This window comes from Toxotes jaculatrix, chromosome 9 (assembly GCF_017976425.1).
Source record: "Toxotes jaculatrix isolate fToxJac2 chromosome 9, fToxJac2.pri, whole genome shotgun sequence".
Taxonomy (NCBI): Eukaryota; Metazoa; Chordata; class Actinopteri; family Toxotidae; genus Toxotes; species Toxotes jaculatrix.
In genome coordinates this window covers 937,557-954,012 of record NC_054402.1, presented here as the reverse complement: position 1 = coordinate 954,012, position 16,456 = coordinate 937,557, and the positions used below count along the sequence as shown (strand labels likewise).

Genomic DNA, 16,456 nt, shown 5'->3' with positions numbered 1-16,456 from the left:
ACTGTGTTTATTAAGATGAGCATAAATGCTTCAAGAAAAACAAAACACAGAAGAATAAATATAAAAGGAACAGAAGGAGAAAAGGAATTTCACTTCTGGAAATAAAGAATTTAAACCCAACATTTTTCTGCTGATCGCACAAAACAACACGTTTGAAAACATCAGCTCAAGCTCTGCGAAGCTGTGATAGTTCTTTTCCACAACTGGCTGACATTTCATAGACCAAATGATAATCAGTTAATTAAGAAACTAATCGGTAGATTAATTGATAAGGAAAATAATCATTAGTTGTTGCTGTGTTAAAATGTAGTTTTAACTTTTAAGTTAGTTTTAAGTTTAAATCCAACCTTTTTTCATCACATCCGCAAATATTCACTGGATCTTATGTCGAGATAATTATGTGCAGACACTGTGGAACTGGGTTAGGAGGTGTGTGTGTGCGTGTGTGTGTGCGTGTGTGTGAAGAGATTAAACCTCGCTGTATTAAAATGCCTCATAAATTACCTCACTCTCCCCTCCCCCTTCCTCTCTCTCTCTCTCTGTGCTCTCTTTTTCGTATTTCTGCCGCCCCCCTTTTGTACTCTTGTTCTGAACCCCCTTTTACACACACACGCACACACACACGCACGCACACACACACACACACACACACTCCTTATGTACACCTGCTCCCTGTCTGTTTTTTTCTGTCTAGCCTCCCCCACAGTGAAATCCTTCCCCCATCCAAGTGCAATTCCTATTGTGCAGCCCGTGTGTGTTACACAGAGAAAGAGAGCTGCAGAAAAAAGGAGGAAAAAAACTAAGAAAACTGATTTGATATCTGATTGATCTGATCTGATAGAAACAAAAAAAAATGGTGGCTTATTTACCTCTGTGTCAAAACCAGAGCTTGGGAAAGTAACTTTAAATATAACACATTAACTGATGATATTACAAAGTTATGATTCATTCAGTGTCGATTATTCTCCCTTTTTTAAAGGCAGTAAATGAATGATGCAATATGGCTGCTAAAAGTTGCACATGAGAAAAAAATGATTGAACAGTGAGCACATCTCTCGCACTGGTACAAACAAAAACCAAACGGTTTACAGGGATCAGTGAGATTCATTCTCTGGGAACCAAATCCCATGAAACCTGCGGGTTAACACGTGTCATTTAGTTTGGAATTCATTTTACTGTCGAGCAGATTCGTTCCTGGTCTGTCGGACTGGTAACTTGTTATTCTGACCCATTTTTTCTGCAAAGCCTTGCAGCATTTGGTGCATGGCAGGTGGTAATTTCAGACTCTGCCAAGACATCTCACCAAGATGGTAAAGAAACTCTGAGCAGTGACTCATCATCTGCAGAGGACAACATCCTGCCACACTCTACAGACGCAGAGAGCTGCCCGACGACCGGAAGCTGGACGGCACTGATGCCATGAAGTCCAACCCCCCAACAATATAACAGCAGATACTGTGTGTGTCGTATACAGAAAACACCATAAACGGAACAGTGTATAAGATGCACAATATACAAAGTAATGTCATTATTCTGAAAATACTTTGCATGTGTATTGCTAAATGTATGGTAAAATGCGAGATCTTCATACATTGGAAATATGCATCTGTTGCATAAATGATATGAGCTCTGTCAAGTTTCTAACATTAAATGAAGGTTGAAATAAAAAACACAAACGCTACAGGTTCAGATTCCTGCAGGAAACAGGAGCAGAACAAGATGAAGACATTTGTTATTTTCCTCTAAAGCTACAACAAATATCTTCTTTGAAGAACTGCAGTTTATTTCCAGTTGTTCCAGTAAAGTGAAGCGTAGATGACCAGGCTTACACCTCCAGGTGCAAACGAGTGTACACGCATTAACACACACACACACACAGGAAACTGTACAGCAGGCCGCACCACACCACTCGCTGCCCTGTAATCTCCCGTGTTAGTGCGTTACGTCAGTTTTCACTCCGCCGTGGTGTTTCTCCGGCTGCCGGTGAGCCGGTGAGTGAGTGAGTGGGTGGGCTGAGTGGGCTCGAGCAGCTTCACCCACCGGCTCAGAGCTGCTACTCCACACTCGCACATACTCAGTGTGCAGCTCAGAGACGACCAAATATTCCACTGCTGGTACAAACAGTAACGGCAGCAGAGATCCCACAGCAAACAGGAAAATATGCCGTCAACTATCAAACCAAAAATATAAACACAACATTAACACCACCCCTTTCAAGTACTGATGATAATAATAATGACAATATTCTGCTGTGACTGAACATGATTCAAATACTAAGAGAAAATATGAACCAGAACAAAATACAGAAGAATAAGCAGGCAAAGTGGAAAAGGACAGGAAGAGGAAGTCCTGCAGGACAGAGAGTGAGGACTCTTGACAGCACACTGATGCTAACAGTAACAGATGGGCCGTCCTCATTCTGCGGTCTGGTCTGTACATCACAGCAGACATCTGCTCCTGACCGTCACTGCTGACACTCTGCGGGTCAGTGTGTCCGTCGTGCTCAGGCCACTGCAGCTATGGTGTCAATATTTTCTCGGCATGTGAAAAATCGTCCAATCAAACAGCAACAGCTGCTCAGCACATTTCAGGTTAAAACTATATTCTTGTCTTGTGCTTACAGTTTCTACATGTGTGCTGTTGGTGATTCAGCAGCTGCTTGGAGCTGGGAAAATATTCCACTTTGGATGGTAGTGAGACAGCTCCAGAATAAAAAGACACGACAGAAGGTATGTCCATTTTTTGGCACACTATCTGTTTAAACATTATACTATAATGATCAGTATATAATATATTCTGGAACTGGGACACAGCTAAAAATCATGCTCCTGTTTTCCTTATAATATCATGTATTATTTACTGGAAACTACTTTCCATATATTTTCAACAAACAATTGGCAGCATCATTTCCACCTCTGAGTACCTCATCTTTCACTGCTTCACTGCTCATGCTGTTACTGCAGCACAAATAGAAAAAAAAAAACGTAATCATGAGTTGTCACCCACACATAGAAACAGCGTACTCCAGCTAATAGAGTACAGGTTTAAGAGATATGCACTTACTGTGTACGTACACACACACACACACACACACAGCTGGAGATAACATATTTTCCAGAAGGCGCCCAGCTAGAGGCAGAGATGAGCATCAACCTCCTGTAAAAGCATCACTTTGACTGAACCTTTGTCTTTCTCAGCCCTGAGTTAGTCTTTTTGTACTGAGAGCATTAAAAAGCTCAGAGCGCTCCGGGGTTTGGACGACATATGAGAAAGCACTCACTGCACTTTACTATCACGTAATATACGTGAAAAGATAAGTAAAGAAACTGCAAGTTAGTTCAGACAAAATCTCATATTTTGTGTTGAAATTTTGCTGAAAATAAAGCAAACAGATTTAGGTTTAAACGCTTCTGCTGTGCACGAAGGCCAGCTAAGCTCTGTTCGAAGAGTAAGAATCTTAACAGCAGGGCTGCAGTGCAGGCGACTGTACAGTATCACTGTGAGACGTATTGAGGTCAGAATTAGCAGGAACAGACAGACACACCTGCGGGAATAAATCAAAAGATAAAGTAGAATTACTGCCTCTTGGTTGTACGCCTCTGCCGACCAGACAAGCTGCAGTGTGCATCCATGTCTGTCCAGATTCAGAAGCTATTGAGTCTGTTTTATCATAATTAGCATATGAATTCTTGAGTTTTGTGAAGTCAGGGTCACAGATTCTGATCAGTTCATCGTTGGGTCCAAGCGGACGTTTGTGCCAAATTTGAAGAAATTCCCTCAAGATGTTCCTGAAATCTTGTGTTCACAAGAGTAGAAAGAAAGAATTCAGCTGTGGATATGAACTGAATAATAAAATGTAATTCAGTGTGGAAAATACATTGTGGATGAAAGAGGCAGACTGGACCTTCAGCTCTCTCTCTACAGCATCACTGCATCCTCAGCATCACGGTTCTGGGTGCTGATGCTTTACTGGCCTCGGCTCACACTGCTGTATGAACAGTGCTGCCGAGAGTCTGCTGAGAGTCGAGATTAAACTGGAATTGACTGGAAGGAATAAAAATATAACAGCAGATCCCTGTCTAAGTTTACCACTCGCTCTGAGAAAAGAGTGCTCCATTGATGTTCTCACAGCACATACCTACACACCCGCCCACACACCTACACACACACACCTACACACACACGCGCGCACACACACACACACACACACACACACACACACACACACACACACACACACACACACACACACACACAGTCTCATATACTGCAGAGCCAGCAAAACACTACAGGTCAAAGCTTAATGCACACAGGGCTTCATGGTTTCGTACGTGTTATTTCTTTTTAATTATTATTTATTTGGTCCAGAGTTAAGTATCTGCCACGATAACTGTTACAGGCATTCGTGGTCTGAACAGGATAAATACTAATGATGCCGGTGGTCCCCTGACTTTCCATCAGCATGTCACCATGCCACTTTAGCTGCTGGATGCTAAAGTGGCATGGTGACATGCTAAATGTTACCCTATTACTGTGCTGACCATGTCAACATGTATGCATGGTAACATTTAAAATTTTAGAAAGCCCATATACACAACATTACGTAATAAATGTCCAAAATCCAACAATTACGACCTGTCAACACGCTAAATTTAGTCTGTTAACATGCTAACACTAAAATTAGCTGTGCTTTGAGGTGAATATTAATGCTAGCATGTCCGCTGAAGCACTGCTGAGCCTGAGTAAAGATGAGGCTGACAAAGTCAAACTTAAGCTGATGAATGTTGACAACGTAGAACTGAGTTTGAAAAGCTGAAGCTAAGATATTAAAAGAAACCAGCCACTGTACAGAGGACAAAAGGACTCAGGGAAACACACGGCATCACCCGCTGTTAGCAACGATGAAAGATCAGCAAAGTCGTCTCTCTGTCGTCTGACTCACGGGGTCACACGTGTTCAGAAGAAAAAACAAACCCTGTTTTCTGCCTCTGTACAAACACGACGAGGAATCGGATCTAAGGAGGTGGCAGCTGCTAAAAACTCAACACAATCATCAAGGAAAGAAAACAAGATAGAAACGCAACACTCGCTGAGATACGGCACCAAACACCAGCTAACACTGAAATAGATTTGTTGTTTCATTAGAACATCGTTTTCATTAAATCATCAAGTTAATTAATAGTTAGTTAATTTACCTCCACTACTATTCATGTCTTTATTAGTGTGTGAAAGGATTCAGCCTATCAACCACACAGGGAAGAAAGTATTTTCACGGTGCGCTCACACATTCCTCCACACACTCACATACACAAACAAACACAATCTGCAAATCACCTTCAACAGCCAGCAGCTTCTATTTAGTCTAAGTCACTGCAGAGGTACATTACAGACTTTACAGAATGACTTCGCATGTCTCTACAACCAACACATCTCTGGAAGGCGTGCAGACTACTGTTCCATCGATTCCTAGCGCTGTAAATAGAAAAACTCTGGCTCTATTTTTCAGTTGGAAACCAGAAACTTGCACAAGTGTCTCAACCAAAAAGCATCCTTTGCTTCCTCTTCATGAATGCTACAGTCTGAATCCTTCTCATCTGAGTTTTGATAAAATTGTTTCCCTCACTGTCATTCACTCATTCATTCATTCATCCACAAACTTTGTCAAAGTTTCACAGTAGACACATGATCCATATATATTTGGTTATCTGGCTCGTTAAGGAAGCCCAGTCATCCTGCAGTGACACAAAAACAGCTATTGATTAAACACTGCATTACACATTCAGAACACTGCAAACCTCAGCTTATTAGATTTGGCCTTCTATACTACACTACATTAACACCTAAAGTTGTGGGCTGAATCTCAATACGCCAAAGCAGCTTTCTGTTGCTCTTTTGGTCTGTGTCTTACATCACTGCCTATAAACTTCAACCTGTTACCTGGTTAAAGGGGGGAGGCCTGAGACTGAGAGAGAGGGGAGGGGAGGGGAGGGGAGGAGGAATGACCTTCACACATGAGCTGTACGAAGAGAGGAGGGAAGACAAGGAGAAGGGAGAGGGGATTGGACAGCTGTTGCCTGGCAACCACCGGAAGCACAGGAAAGAGGAGACACGTTGCTCCAGCTGCTGCCAGCTGTTTGACATCACCACAAACCATAATCATCCGTAAGGCCTCCTCTGTTGGGGTGTTCCCAACACTCACCTACAGCTGAGGGAACATCACACTCTGAGTCTCTGTTAAGGTGCTTAGATCTGTTCAGACTCCCACATATGTAAAATCACACAACTCCATGATTGACAACCACATTTGCAGATAATGCTGTTTTGCTCAAGGGTACGCGGCCAATGGCTGCGGAAGGAAGACGGCTTTACTCATATTTTATGAATTTAGCTGAAGTTGTCTAAAGTGACATATACTGAACTTATAAATGGTGCTTCTCTTTTATGGCAACAGTGGAATAGGAAATTGTGCTATACACATGTGTGTGTTTTTCTAAGATGCCAGGATTATCAGGATGCAATCACACCCAAAGATTCTGTGAAACACTCCAAGGTACAGATTTAAATATTTACTTAATTTCATACTTGCTTATTCTCCTGAGGTTGTGAACATCCACCGGGGCAGACACACTCACATTAGCTTCACGTTTGGGAAATGATTCAGTTCCCTTGTAAAAGCTCATTCATATCTTTTACATGTACTGTACATTTAACAGCACTGTACTGTACAAACAGCCGTGTGATCACAGATGGCTGGCTCTACCCTGAAAACAGCCAGTGTGCTTCACAGAATCCTTCATGGCAGACAGAGGTTCCTACCAGATTACAGAAATAAACCGGAGACTCAGAGGACACAACCAGAGCAACACGGCCGCACTGTGCAAAAGGACAGAGCAAAAGGACAGAGACAGGTTTCTAAAACCAGTCAGCAATGTGTACAAATTCATATCAGTCTTGCCATGAGAAAATGCCAAATCCTATGAATGTTATCTTGCCAAAAAAAAAAAAATTGTATGTTTCTAAGCAACGGCCATGGAGCAGGCTTGTGGGGTGAACATGGCTGCCACATACAACTTCAGAAGCTAAACTCTCTCTGTCTGCCAAAGGCTACAGGGCCTGCAGTCACTCCAGTCTGCTACAGAAGAGCAGGAGCTGGGACCACTGGACATGGACACACAGCCATACAGGTTAGTACGTCTGTCTCTGTCTCTAACCAACATCCACACACAAACTTAAATAAATTTAGCATGAAACCTAAAACCGACTGACCCTTGAACAGCTCTTTGAAGAAATGACGATGAGCCAAAATGTCTCCCACTTTCCAAAAACCTCCTCATTATTAAGGTTTAAAATTGGTCCGCACAAAAGACAGACGACTCAACACATACAGAGGACACACACAGAAAACACACAGAAACCTTTTCTTTCCACAAATGTCTTATTAGGTCAAATCCTCCATCTGCACCCAGATGCTACTTTCCTGAAATAAAAATAACATAAAATAAAAATGCTGTCTCGCCCTTTATCAGTTTTAAACACCAGCACGTAGTGTATTTTTGTTAAATCATGCAGGTTTTACTAACACTGTTTCCTAAGTATAGTTTCTTTGATAGTAAAATGAGCATTGCCATCTGACTATCCAAATCCAGATACGAGTGTGAACAGGAGTCTCTACACACTGCAGCTTGGTGCTTGTAAAGACAATCATTTTTCAGTCAGTAATATTTTGAATTAAAATGGTAAAATAAAAAATAATAAGAAGGAAATCCACCAAAAAAGTAGAATACTTTAAGATGTCAGTCTTGTCTGAGTAGTGTTTAAAAATAAAGTATTAAGTAGGTTGTTATTTTTTCTTACTGTCAGCCAAATTACATCCTTTCATCTGAAGACGAAAACAAAGAAAAGTACTTAACAATATTCAAATGCTTCTGCTTGTGGGCGTAAAAACTACAATGGACTCCTTTATACATGAGAGCAACAGCAGCACCAAACTGATGAGACAACATGAGACAACATTTCAGACAACTAAAGCCATTCTTTGTCCAAAGTCCAAAATTTAATCCTTTATTCTCCCTCAAGTTGTTTGTAACCGGGGGAAATTTAACCCACACCAAGTGAACGAAACACACACACACACAGCATGTCCATGCAGAGACGCTGGGGCAGAGGGCTGCCTACTAGGGCACCCAAGGAGCTGGGCTGCATCAGTGCCTTGCTCAAGGGCGCCACGGTCACAAAGGGAGGGGGGGGGGGGGCGTCTCCTTCACCACCACCCATATCCATCATGCTTGGTTAAGGGATCGAAACAGCGACCCTCCGATCTCAGGCCGGTCTTTACTCGCTGGGCCACGGCCGCCCCGAAAAATGCAAATTAGAAACTTGTCATTTTGTCTAACGCATTTAATTCTTCTGTTATTCAAACAACTGTTACAGAAAGAGCCCGACAGCTCTCCGGGTGAACTGGGCTGCTCTCTGCATATCATTACACATCATGAACCCACGTTTTAAACATGCTAACATGCACAGCCACACACACACACACATCCTTCACAGTGCCCATGAACAGGCATACAGTAATTAGACATAACGAGGGGCTTATAGGGCAGTAGTGGGTGAAGCTGCCTTCCTGTGTATCCATCAACCACAATGTTACAGTGATCAGCAAGCTGATTGGACAGGGACAGACATGATGATGTAATACCTCGACTTTACTGGTTTAACTGGAGCTTTTCTGTTCTAAGGCTGATCTACCTCAATAACTGTTATTATTATTTCATCAAACCATCTTGGAGTAAACGTGGAGGTGGATTGTTGATCTACACTGAACACGTTCACTCAACAGGTCCATCCCACACGCACATCTAATGTCTGCAGCTACTTCTATACACCTGCAAACCCAAGCTGAAAGGCCTAATATAATTTATTTAAGCTGACTGATGGACAGTTACTTTACCAGCATTTTATGTATAAGTAAACAATTTACCTGAGATGCAAATAACAATCACTGTCATTATTAATCCATTTATTATTTATTTATCATGTATTTGATTCATTTGCAAACTGATTGGCCCAGAAAAAAATGAAAAATCACTCATTACTATTTTCTGGAGCTCCGTGCTCTGTATTAAAATTATGTTTTATTATTACGATACTGTGACACACGGAAAAAACTGCAAACACTCTAGTTACTCAACCCATTGATTAACTGACTGATCGCTTCTGCTCTGGTCTCACTCATGTCAAAGGTCGTCTGACAGTACAGTGTGTGTACAGACAATGAGCCAGCGCAGTATTATGCCTTGGCTCTGTTCACTCTGTTCCCACAGGGCAGTTCATTTTCAGCCCTGCCCAGTATGAGACTGCAGAGGACTGAGCCGTTATGCCACAGTCAGCTGTATACATGGCTGTTCATGGCTGAAGGAAGCTCAGTATAACCACAGTTAATGTTTCAATGAGTAGCATAGACACTGAGCTTTATGATAATAAATGGAGTCAGTGTCTCTTCACTAAAAAAACCCAGTACTCGTTTGACTTTGCTCAGAACAGATGTACTGCTACACGCTATCAGAGAATTTCAGCCTGCGAAACAAACAGTCACAGGTTTGATTTTCTACAACAGCCCATACGGGTCCGTTGGCATCCATGTGTCCTGTCAAACCCCAGCCACTCACTGTTACTCTCTCTGAGTGCTCTGAGGAGTCGTCACATACAAAATCTAATTTTGTACCGGTAACACACACAGTGAGAACACTGAACATTATCCACCAGCTGGCTACATGACCTGATGACAGATCCAAAACAAAAAGAAAACCATAACTCAGCTGCAGTATTCACACAATGCATGTTCATGTCCCTGCCAGGACACAGACTGAACATCTGTGCATTATCTTTTACATAGTTTCTTCTGATGTACACACACAATCCTGGATCATTCACTTTCCACAACAGCCGTGGTTCCAAAAATGTGAGAGCTGCAGCAACCTACTGACCACAAACGAAACCTAAGGCCATCTGCAGTCGCATAACATGAGAAATGTCATTCAATTATCGCCTTCAGTGCCTCTCACAGGCCCAACAGAGGCACCCACACACCCACACACACCAAACGCTACGACTTTGCCTAAAACAGGAGCCCAAACCAGTGACGAGACAGAGAGGGCCTGAGGAAACAGGCACTGAACTACAGCTCTACTGACCAGTAATGATTTTACACATTCACATTCACGCCACAGCAGCCAGTCGGAGGTGTGAACACAACAGCCCAAAGTCAACCCAGTGAAACCTGGACGTGCAGCTGGGGAAACACTGGCTAACCCAATTACATCCATGTCGGCTGCAGCTTCAGACCAGAGGCTGATGTGCCGTATAAATCTCCTTAATATGAAACCGATCCTATCAGGCCACAGAGCAGTGGTGAAGGTTACCGTGCTCCACTCTATATTTAAAACCCCTCTGGAACACTTCTTCTGTCCTTGTCACTGACTTTTCTACACTTTAAGCACGTTTAGCACTTTAGTGTTTAATAGGACTATGATATAAAACTGTTCAAAATAAATTTTTTCATGAAAGGCTGTGTAACTCTGATGACTGATGCCCACCCTTTGTTTACATCAGTGATGCCTGTCTGAAAGAAAACAGACACGAGGTTATTTTTTTTATCCTAACATTCAGTGACCAAACTGGTTTTTCACAGCTGCTATAAATCTTCCCAAATAAAGCTAATATGCAAAATAATTACACGTGATGAGAACAGACTTTATTTCTGAAGACACTTCATCATAAATGCAAACTCTGCTATAATGGAGTTTTTAAATAAAGCGTCAAAGATGCTAAATTATCTGTGTAAACAGGCACAAGCGTTGGTCACTGGATGATAAATACTCATGGCTGACAGCAGCATAACCCACGTGTTACCTACAGTGTGACCAGTGTTACCTTCAAAAGAAACACAAGTGCTGCACAAAAAACACATACAAACATATTTCTACATTCCAAAAGGCCAAAGAGCATAAAACTCACTCGACACCAGAATGACCCCAGTGAGAGGTGACTGGTATGGTTTATATAACCAGCAGCACTCACCTTCTCGATTTTGTCCAGCCATTCCTTATTCTGGGCCAACTCGGCCATGAAGGCCTGATGCTTCAGCCATTTCTTATGAAGCTTCTGGGTCTCGTCTCTGCTGCTGTCCCTCGCCATCAGCATCTTCTCACACACCCAGTCCCCCAGCTGGACGAGAGAGGCAGGGAGAGAATGAAAATGAGAGAGAGAACGAGAGAGGGGTGTCAATATTGGATGGGTATAAATACTGTAAATAAGTGTTGGTGTTGTAGAGACTGATTTGTGATTTTAGAAAGGACACAACAAAACACCATCACACATAAATAAGCTGCATACAAATGATGAAATTATGTCAGAAGAGAAATATGTTTAAAAACATCATACACCCACTTACAGAACATTATGATCATTCACACATGTATATTAATGCACATGTATCCATATATATTCATACATGAATCTATTTTTCTCCTATATGAAAAGCTAAATAACAACAACACAGAATGTACTGTAGATAAACACACCAGCGACACACACAGTGGAAAATACACAGGTCAAACACACAGACATGAATATTTGATGACGCACAGCAGGCACATGTAGGCAGACACACGTGTACCAACAAGCATGGCGGCAGGAATTCACATGTAAACACAACACAGAGGACAGCGTCCACCACAGCATCAACATACACCCACACAGTAAACAGCCCACACACAGACACACACACACCTCCACTCTACATCAAAGAGTAAAATCCGCGCGCACAGATTACCTGTGTGAGGCAAACAGTGAAAACACCTCACAGCATCACCAAAGTATTAAGGTCAGCATTAGCGCCCTCACCTGTCAGTCATCCACATCCTCACACCTGCATGTAACATTTCTACCTGCAGCCCCATTAGCTGCAACCGCTCTCCCCTAACACAAGTGCACAGCGAACAACTCATTTACCGGCAGCGTTTACTGGGAACAGCCCACAGGGTTGTGGCAGCTACAGGCGGCTGCTGGTATCCGCATCCTCGCTGGTCTGCCGTCACACACATGCAAAGATGCTCTTCACCGCAGAGGCAGATGGAGAGAACGAGGAGAGGAAGGAAAGGAAAGGGAGAGAGCAAGAAAGGCGCCTTCCGGAGAGCCAAACACGAGGAGCCGACACAAAAGGTGTGCTGAGAGGAAAACGCCAGCCATGAGGGTAGATAACAACAATACAGGAGGCTGAAGAGACAGAGTGGAGGCTGCTCTCCTCTCCCCTAGCTCTGTAGCTGAGGACTCGCTGTACGCTCAACCAGGAGAGAGAGGAGGGGCGGGGGCGGTTCAGTGACGAGCGAGACGGCAGGACTGAGGATGACTGAGAGAAGGAGAAGAAAGGAAAAAAAATCCTCTTCCCCAAAACAATAAAATGGCAGGCAGCCGAGCCGACGCACAGCTGCTCCTCCCCTGCCTCACACCTTCAACGAGCAGGCGAGCGAGGGAGCGAGTGAGCAGGGCGGGTTGGAGGAGAGATGGAGTGGAGAAGGAGAGGGAGGAGCAAAACACTAGGATTTGTTTTTTGTGTTTTTTTTTGGGGGGGGGGGGGGTGTGCAGGCAGCGCCTCCAGGCTCACCGGTCATGGCTAATGATGCTGAGCTGGAGGAGGTGGAGAGGAAGGTGGAGGGGGGAGGTGGAGGGGGAGGTGGGCTTTAAACGGTGTCAGAGCAGGAGGATGGATGAGACACTGAAAAACAGGAAATTTTTTTTTGTTTTAACGGATTGAAGCACGCCGGTCTCCGCTAACAGCCGAGCTCACGACTACTCTCGAGCTGCTTTTGTTTTATTCCTCCCCTCCCGCACTACACACACCACCCCCCTCTACCATCCCTCTCTCCCTCTCTGCAGCAGTCCCAGGCAGCTGTTCTCTCTGGCTCCAGCTCGCCTGACGCTGCTGCAGTGGTAAAGCAGAGAGAAGAGAGAGAGAGAACCAGCAGAGGAAAAGAGAGAGAAACAAGGAGGGGGTGACAGTGGGAGGAGAGGGACAGCGAGCGGAGGATTAGACGGAGCAGTGATTTATCCTGAATGATGTATTTGTAGTCCCATAGATTTACTGCTCCTCTTTCCTTTAAAGGACCAGGACTGGATTTCAGACCAGCGCCCCCTCTGTTTGTCCCTCTGTCACCTCTCCCAGCTATCACACACCCACTCACACTCATGAGGAGTGTACAAACACGTGCATGAACACACACACACACACACACACACAGGTCTCATGACTGCAGAGGTCATGGTGGGTCACAGCCTGATGTCCCCCCTCGAGACTGTAAATGAATTGAATGAGGAAAGAGGAGGACTGGGTGAGTGTGGGTTGGGGGGAAGGGGGGGACATCGAGAATGAATGAGGTATGAATGGGTGGAGGGAGGACGAGAGGAGGAGAGACAGAAGTATGTCTGACGTAAGAAGGAAAAAAGGGACAGAAAAGAAGAGGAAGAGGAGGAAAGAGGGCCGTGAGAGAGGGAGGAGGAGGATTCACTGTCACATTTATCTTAAACTGTGACGGACATTTTATCGACTAAACCTCGGATCAACAGCATGTTGACAGAAATATGTCGGAGCCTCAATATTCAGCCTCGTTTAATGGGCTGAAGACAGAAGAACAGTACAAACAAGCTGAAGACTGAAGTGTACAGAGCTACAGCACAATCTCCAGCTGAGTTCACCTCCTCAGTCTCCTATTGTCATGAAGATGGTTTTCAGTTCACAGCAAGCACAGACACAAATTCCTGGGACAGGCTGCCTAACAATTCATCCAGTCGCCACGACAACTAAGAGCCCACAAGACTGTTTACAAGTCTGATAGGACAGATCATGTTACTGACAAATAACTGATCCACATTCAAATACAGAATGTATAATGAAGTCACCACTGTAATAGCTTGATTTTTGCCACGTCAACGTTCACTTGATCAGATGAATTTGTCTTGACTCTTTATCGAGCAAAGATTTGTCATAAATCTACTCATGAGGACCAGACCAAATATTCTAAAATGTGTTGGTGAGAGCAGAGAGAGGGAGAGAGAGAGAGAGAGAGAGAGAGAGAGAGAGAGAGAGAGAGAGAGAGAGAGAACAGAGAGAGAGAGGGAGAGAGAGAGAGAGGGAGAGAACAGAGAGAGAGAGAGAGAGAGAGAGAGAGAACAGAGAGAGAGAGAGAGAGAGAGAGAGAGGGAGAGAACAGAGAGAGAGAGAGAGAGAGAGAGAGGGATAACAGAGAGAGAGAGAGATAACAGAGAGAGAGAGAGAGAGAGAGAGAGAGAGAGAGAGGGATAACAGAGAGAGAGAGAGAGAGAACAGAGAGCAGCAGTGAGAAACAGGAAACACGAGGACGCAGCCTGGACTGAAGAGAAGAACACACCCTGCCAGCTGAGAGCTCAGGTTCCTACTACTGACGCAGTGTCACTTGCCCACTGTAGGCAACACACACACACACACACACACACACACACACACACACACACACACACACACACACACTGTATTTCTACTGACACACATACCACATACAAGCAGACAGACACATATATGGCTGACAAACACACAAATGTGCGCACAGGCACACACATCTTCACACGCAAACACTCATATACACAGTGAGACTCTTCCCCCCTGTGAATTAGTGATGAGGAGCTGTGCTACTGAATTATTCAGGACAGCCAAAGAGAGAAAGTTGCTGAAACTAAACAAGGTTTTGGCCCAGAAAGAAGCCTGTGACTCTGCAGGGTGAGAGAGAGAAAACCTGCAGGAGCCAGCACAGGTGACCTGTGTGCAACACACCTGGACACGCATGAGGTGTGGACTACATCCAAGACAGTGTACAACAACAACAACAACCACAACAACAACAACAGGAACAGCAACAGCAACAACAAAGATGAGGATTAAAATAATATATCCTCAAAATACTTTTTATTATCTGTCTCATCATCGTTGACATGAGGCCAGTGAACAACATTCAGAGCTGGAGTCAAAGTGTAGCTCTGATTATAAAGAAGCTGAGAATGAATTCATATAATAATAATAATAAAATCAGAGATCTACTGATTATACTATATATATTAAATTATAATCAATCAGTCTATATGTTACACCATCATGCACATGCCTGTACTTAGTTTTCAGTCAAAGTACAGATATAGACCATGATGTTATTACAAAATGCTAAAAGATTAAAAACTAGATATAAGCTGGATGGAAGCAGCTTTTACACTGACAGCAAATTTAAGTTGCTGAGTTGAAGCTGATAACTGATTATTAAACAGCAGCTGGTGCTGACTGACGCTGCTCTTAAACCCCCACACCCCAAATTTCATCAGCCACAAAAAGATTGTGAAGATTGTGCACTTCGATGATGCAACACGAGATGGTTTCTGGGTAATGTAGCCCAGAAACTGATTTAACTTGTTTTGTCAAGAGATGGTCTTAAGTCAAGAGTTCAACCAGTAAAACCAGTCTGCTGGCCTCCTACCTCATGGCAGTCCTGGAGAAACCTCTGAAGTTCCCACTGGTCATTCAGCTTTTCCAGCCACTGCTGGGCCAGTTCTCTGTTCTGGTTTCCCCTGGAAGAGCGAAGGACAGACGAAGTTTCAACGACTAAATATTTAAAGCAGTTATACAAATTACACATTTAGGTGTGTGTGTATCTATCTTTGTTTATCTTTAGACTTTCATACTATTTCATACCATTATTACGTTATAGTGAAGAACACACTTTTAGATTCAAGGCAAACACACACACACACACACATACTAATCTCAGCTGTTGTCATGTGTCAGACAGGACATCTCTGGTATCATCGCTTTGATTTGGTATCAGGGAAGAATCTGGGTTGCCCAAAATGTATTGATCTAATACTGATATTTGTAGATAACAGCAAACAAGAGCAGATATTATTTGTTTGTGACAAAGAAGCTGATGATGTAATATTTGTGAACCAGAATATAAAACAAAAACAATCACGTCGCTCATTTATTTGTCTCCATGGGAGAAAAACAAACATTGACTGAGTTAATTCATGTAAATTCAATCTAAAAACCATATGGTTCACCACAATGCTATTGTTGAAGACACACACACGCACACACACAAACAAAAACCCCAACCCCCCCTCCACTAAACCCACACACACACACGCACCTCAGCTATCACACAGATTTCATGGTCAGGTGTCAGTTCTGGACCAAACAGACGGACCTCTGTTAGCTGCGTTTTCTTTCATTTATACTTGCGAGTCCTTTCTTCAAATTCTTCAGCTGCGATTATTCTTTTCATTATTGTTGTACTGTGTTTCTTTGTGATTTAAAATCAGCTCAGGGCAGCGTGTGCTGCACGTCGTACTCTGTTTCAGCAGAGCCAAAACCAGCAAGAGG

General features: G+C 43.4%; 1 protein-coding gene across 2 annotated transcripts in view; it reads right to left on the bottom strand.

Moving 5' to 3' along the window:
• LOC121187078 (spectrin beta chain, non-erythrocytic 4-like) overlaps window positions 1-16,456 on the bottom strand; it is a 48,351-nt gene that overhangs the window by 14,163 nt on the left and 17,732 nt on the right. For both annotated transcript variants that reach the window (XM_041046172.1, XM_041046173.1), the window contains exons 23-24: window positions 15,555-15,645; window positions 11,080-11,226 (exon numbers count right to left, since the gene is read on the bottom strand). In XM_041046172.1, coding sequence (XP_040902106.1) covers window positions 11,080-11,226; window positions 15,555-15,645 — 238 coding nt within the window. The remainder of the gene's footprint in view (window positions 1-11,079; window positions 11,227-15,554; window positions 15,646-16,456) is intronic.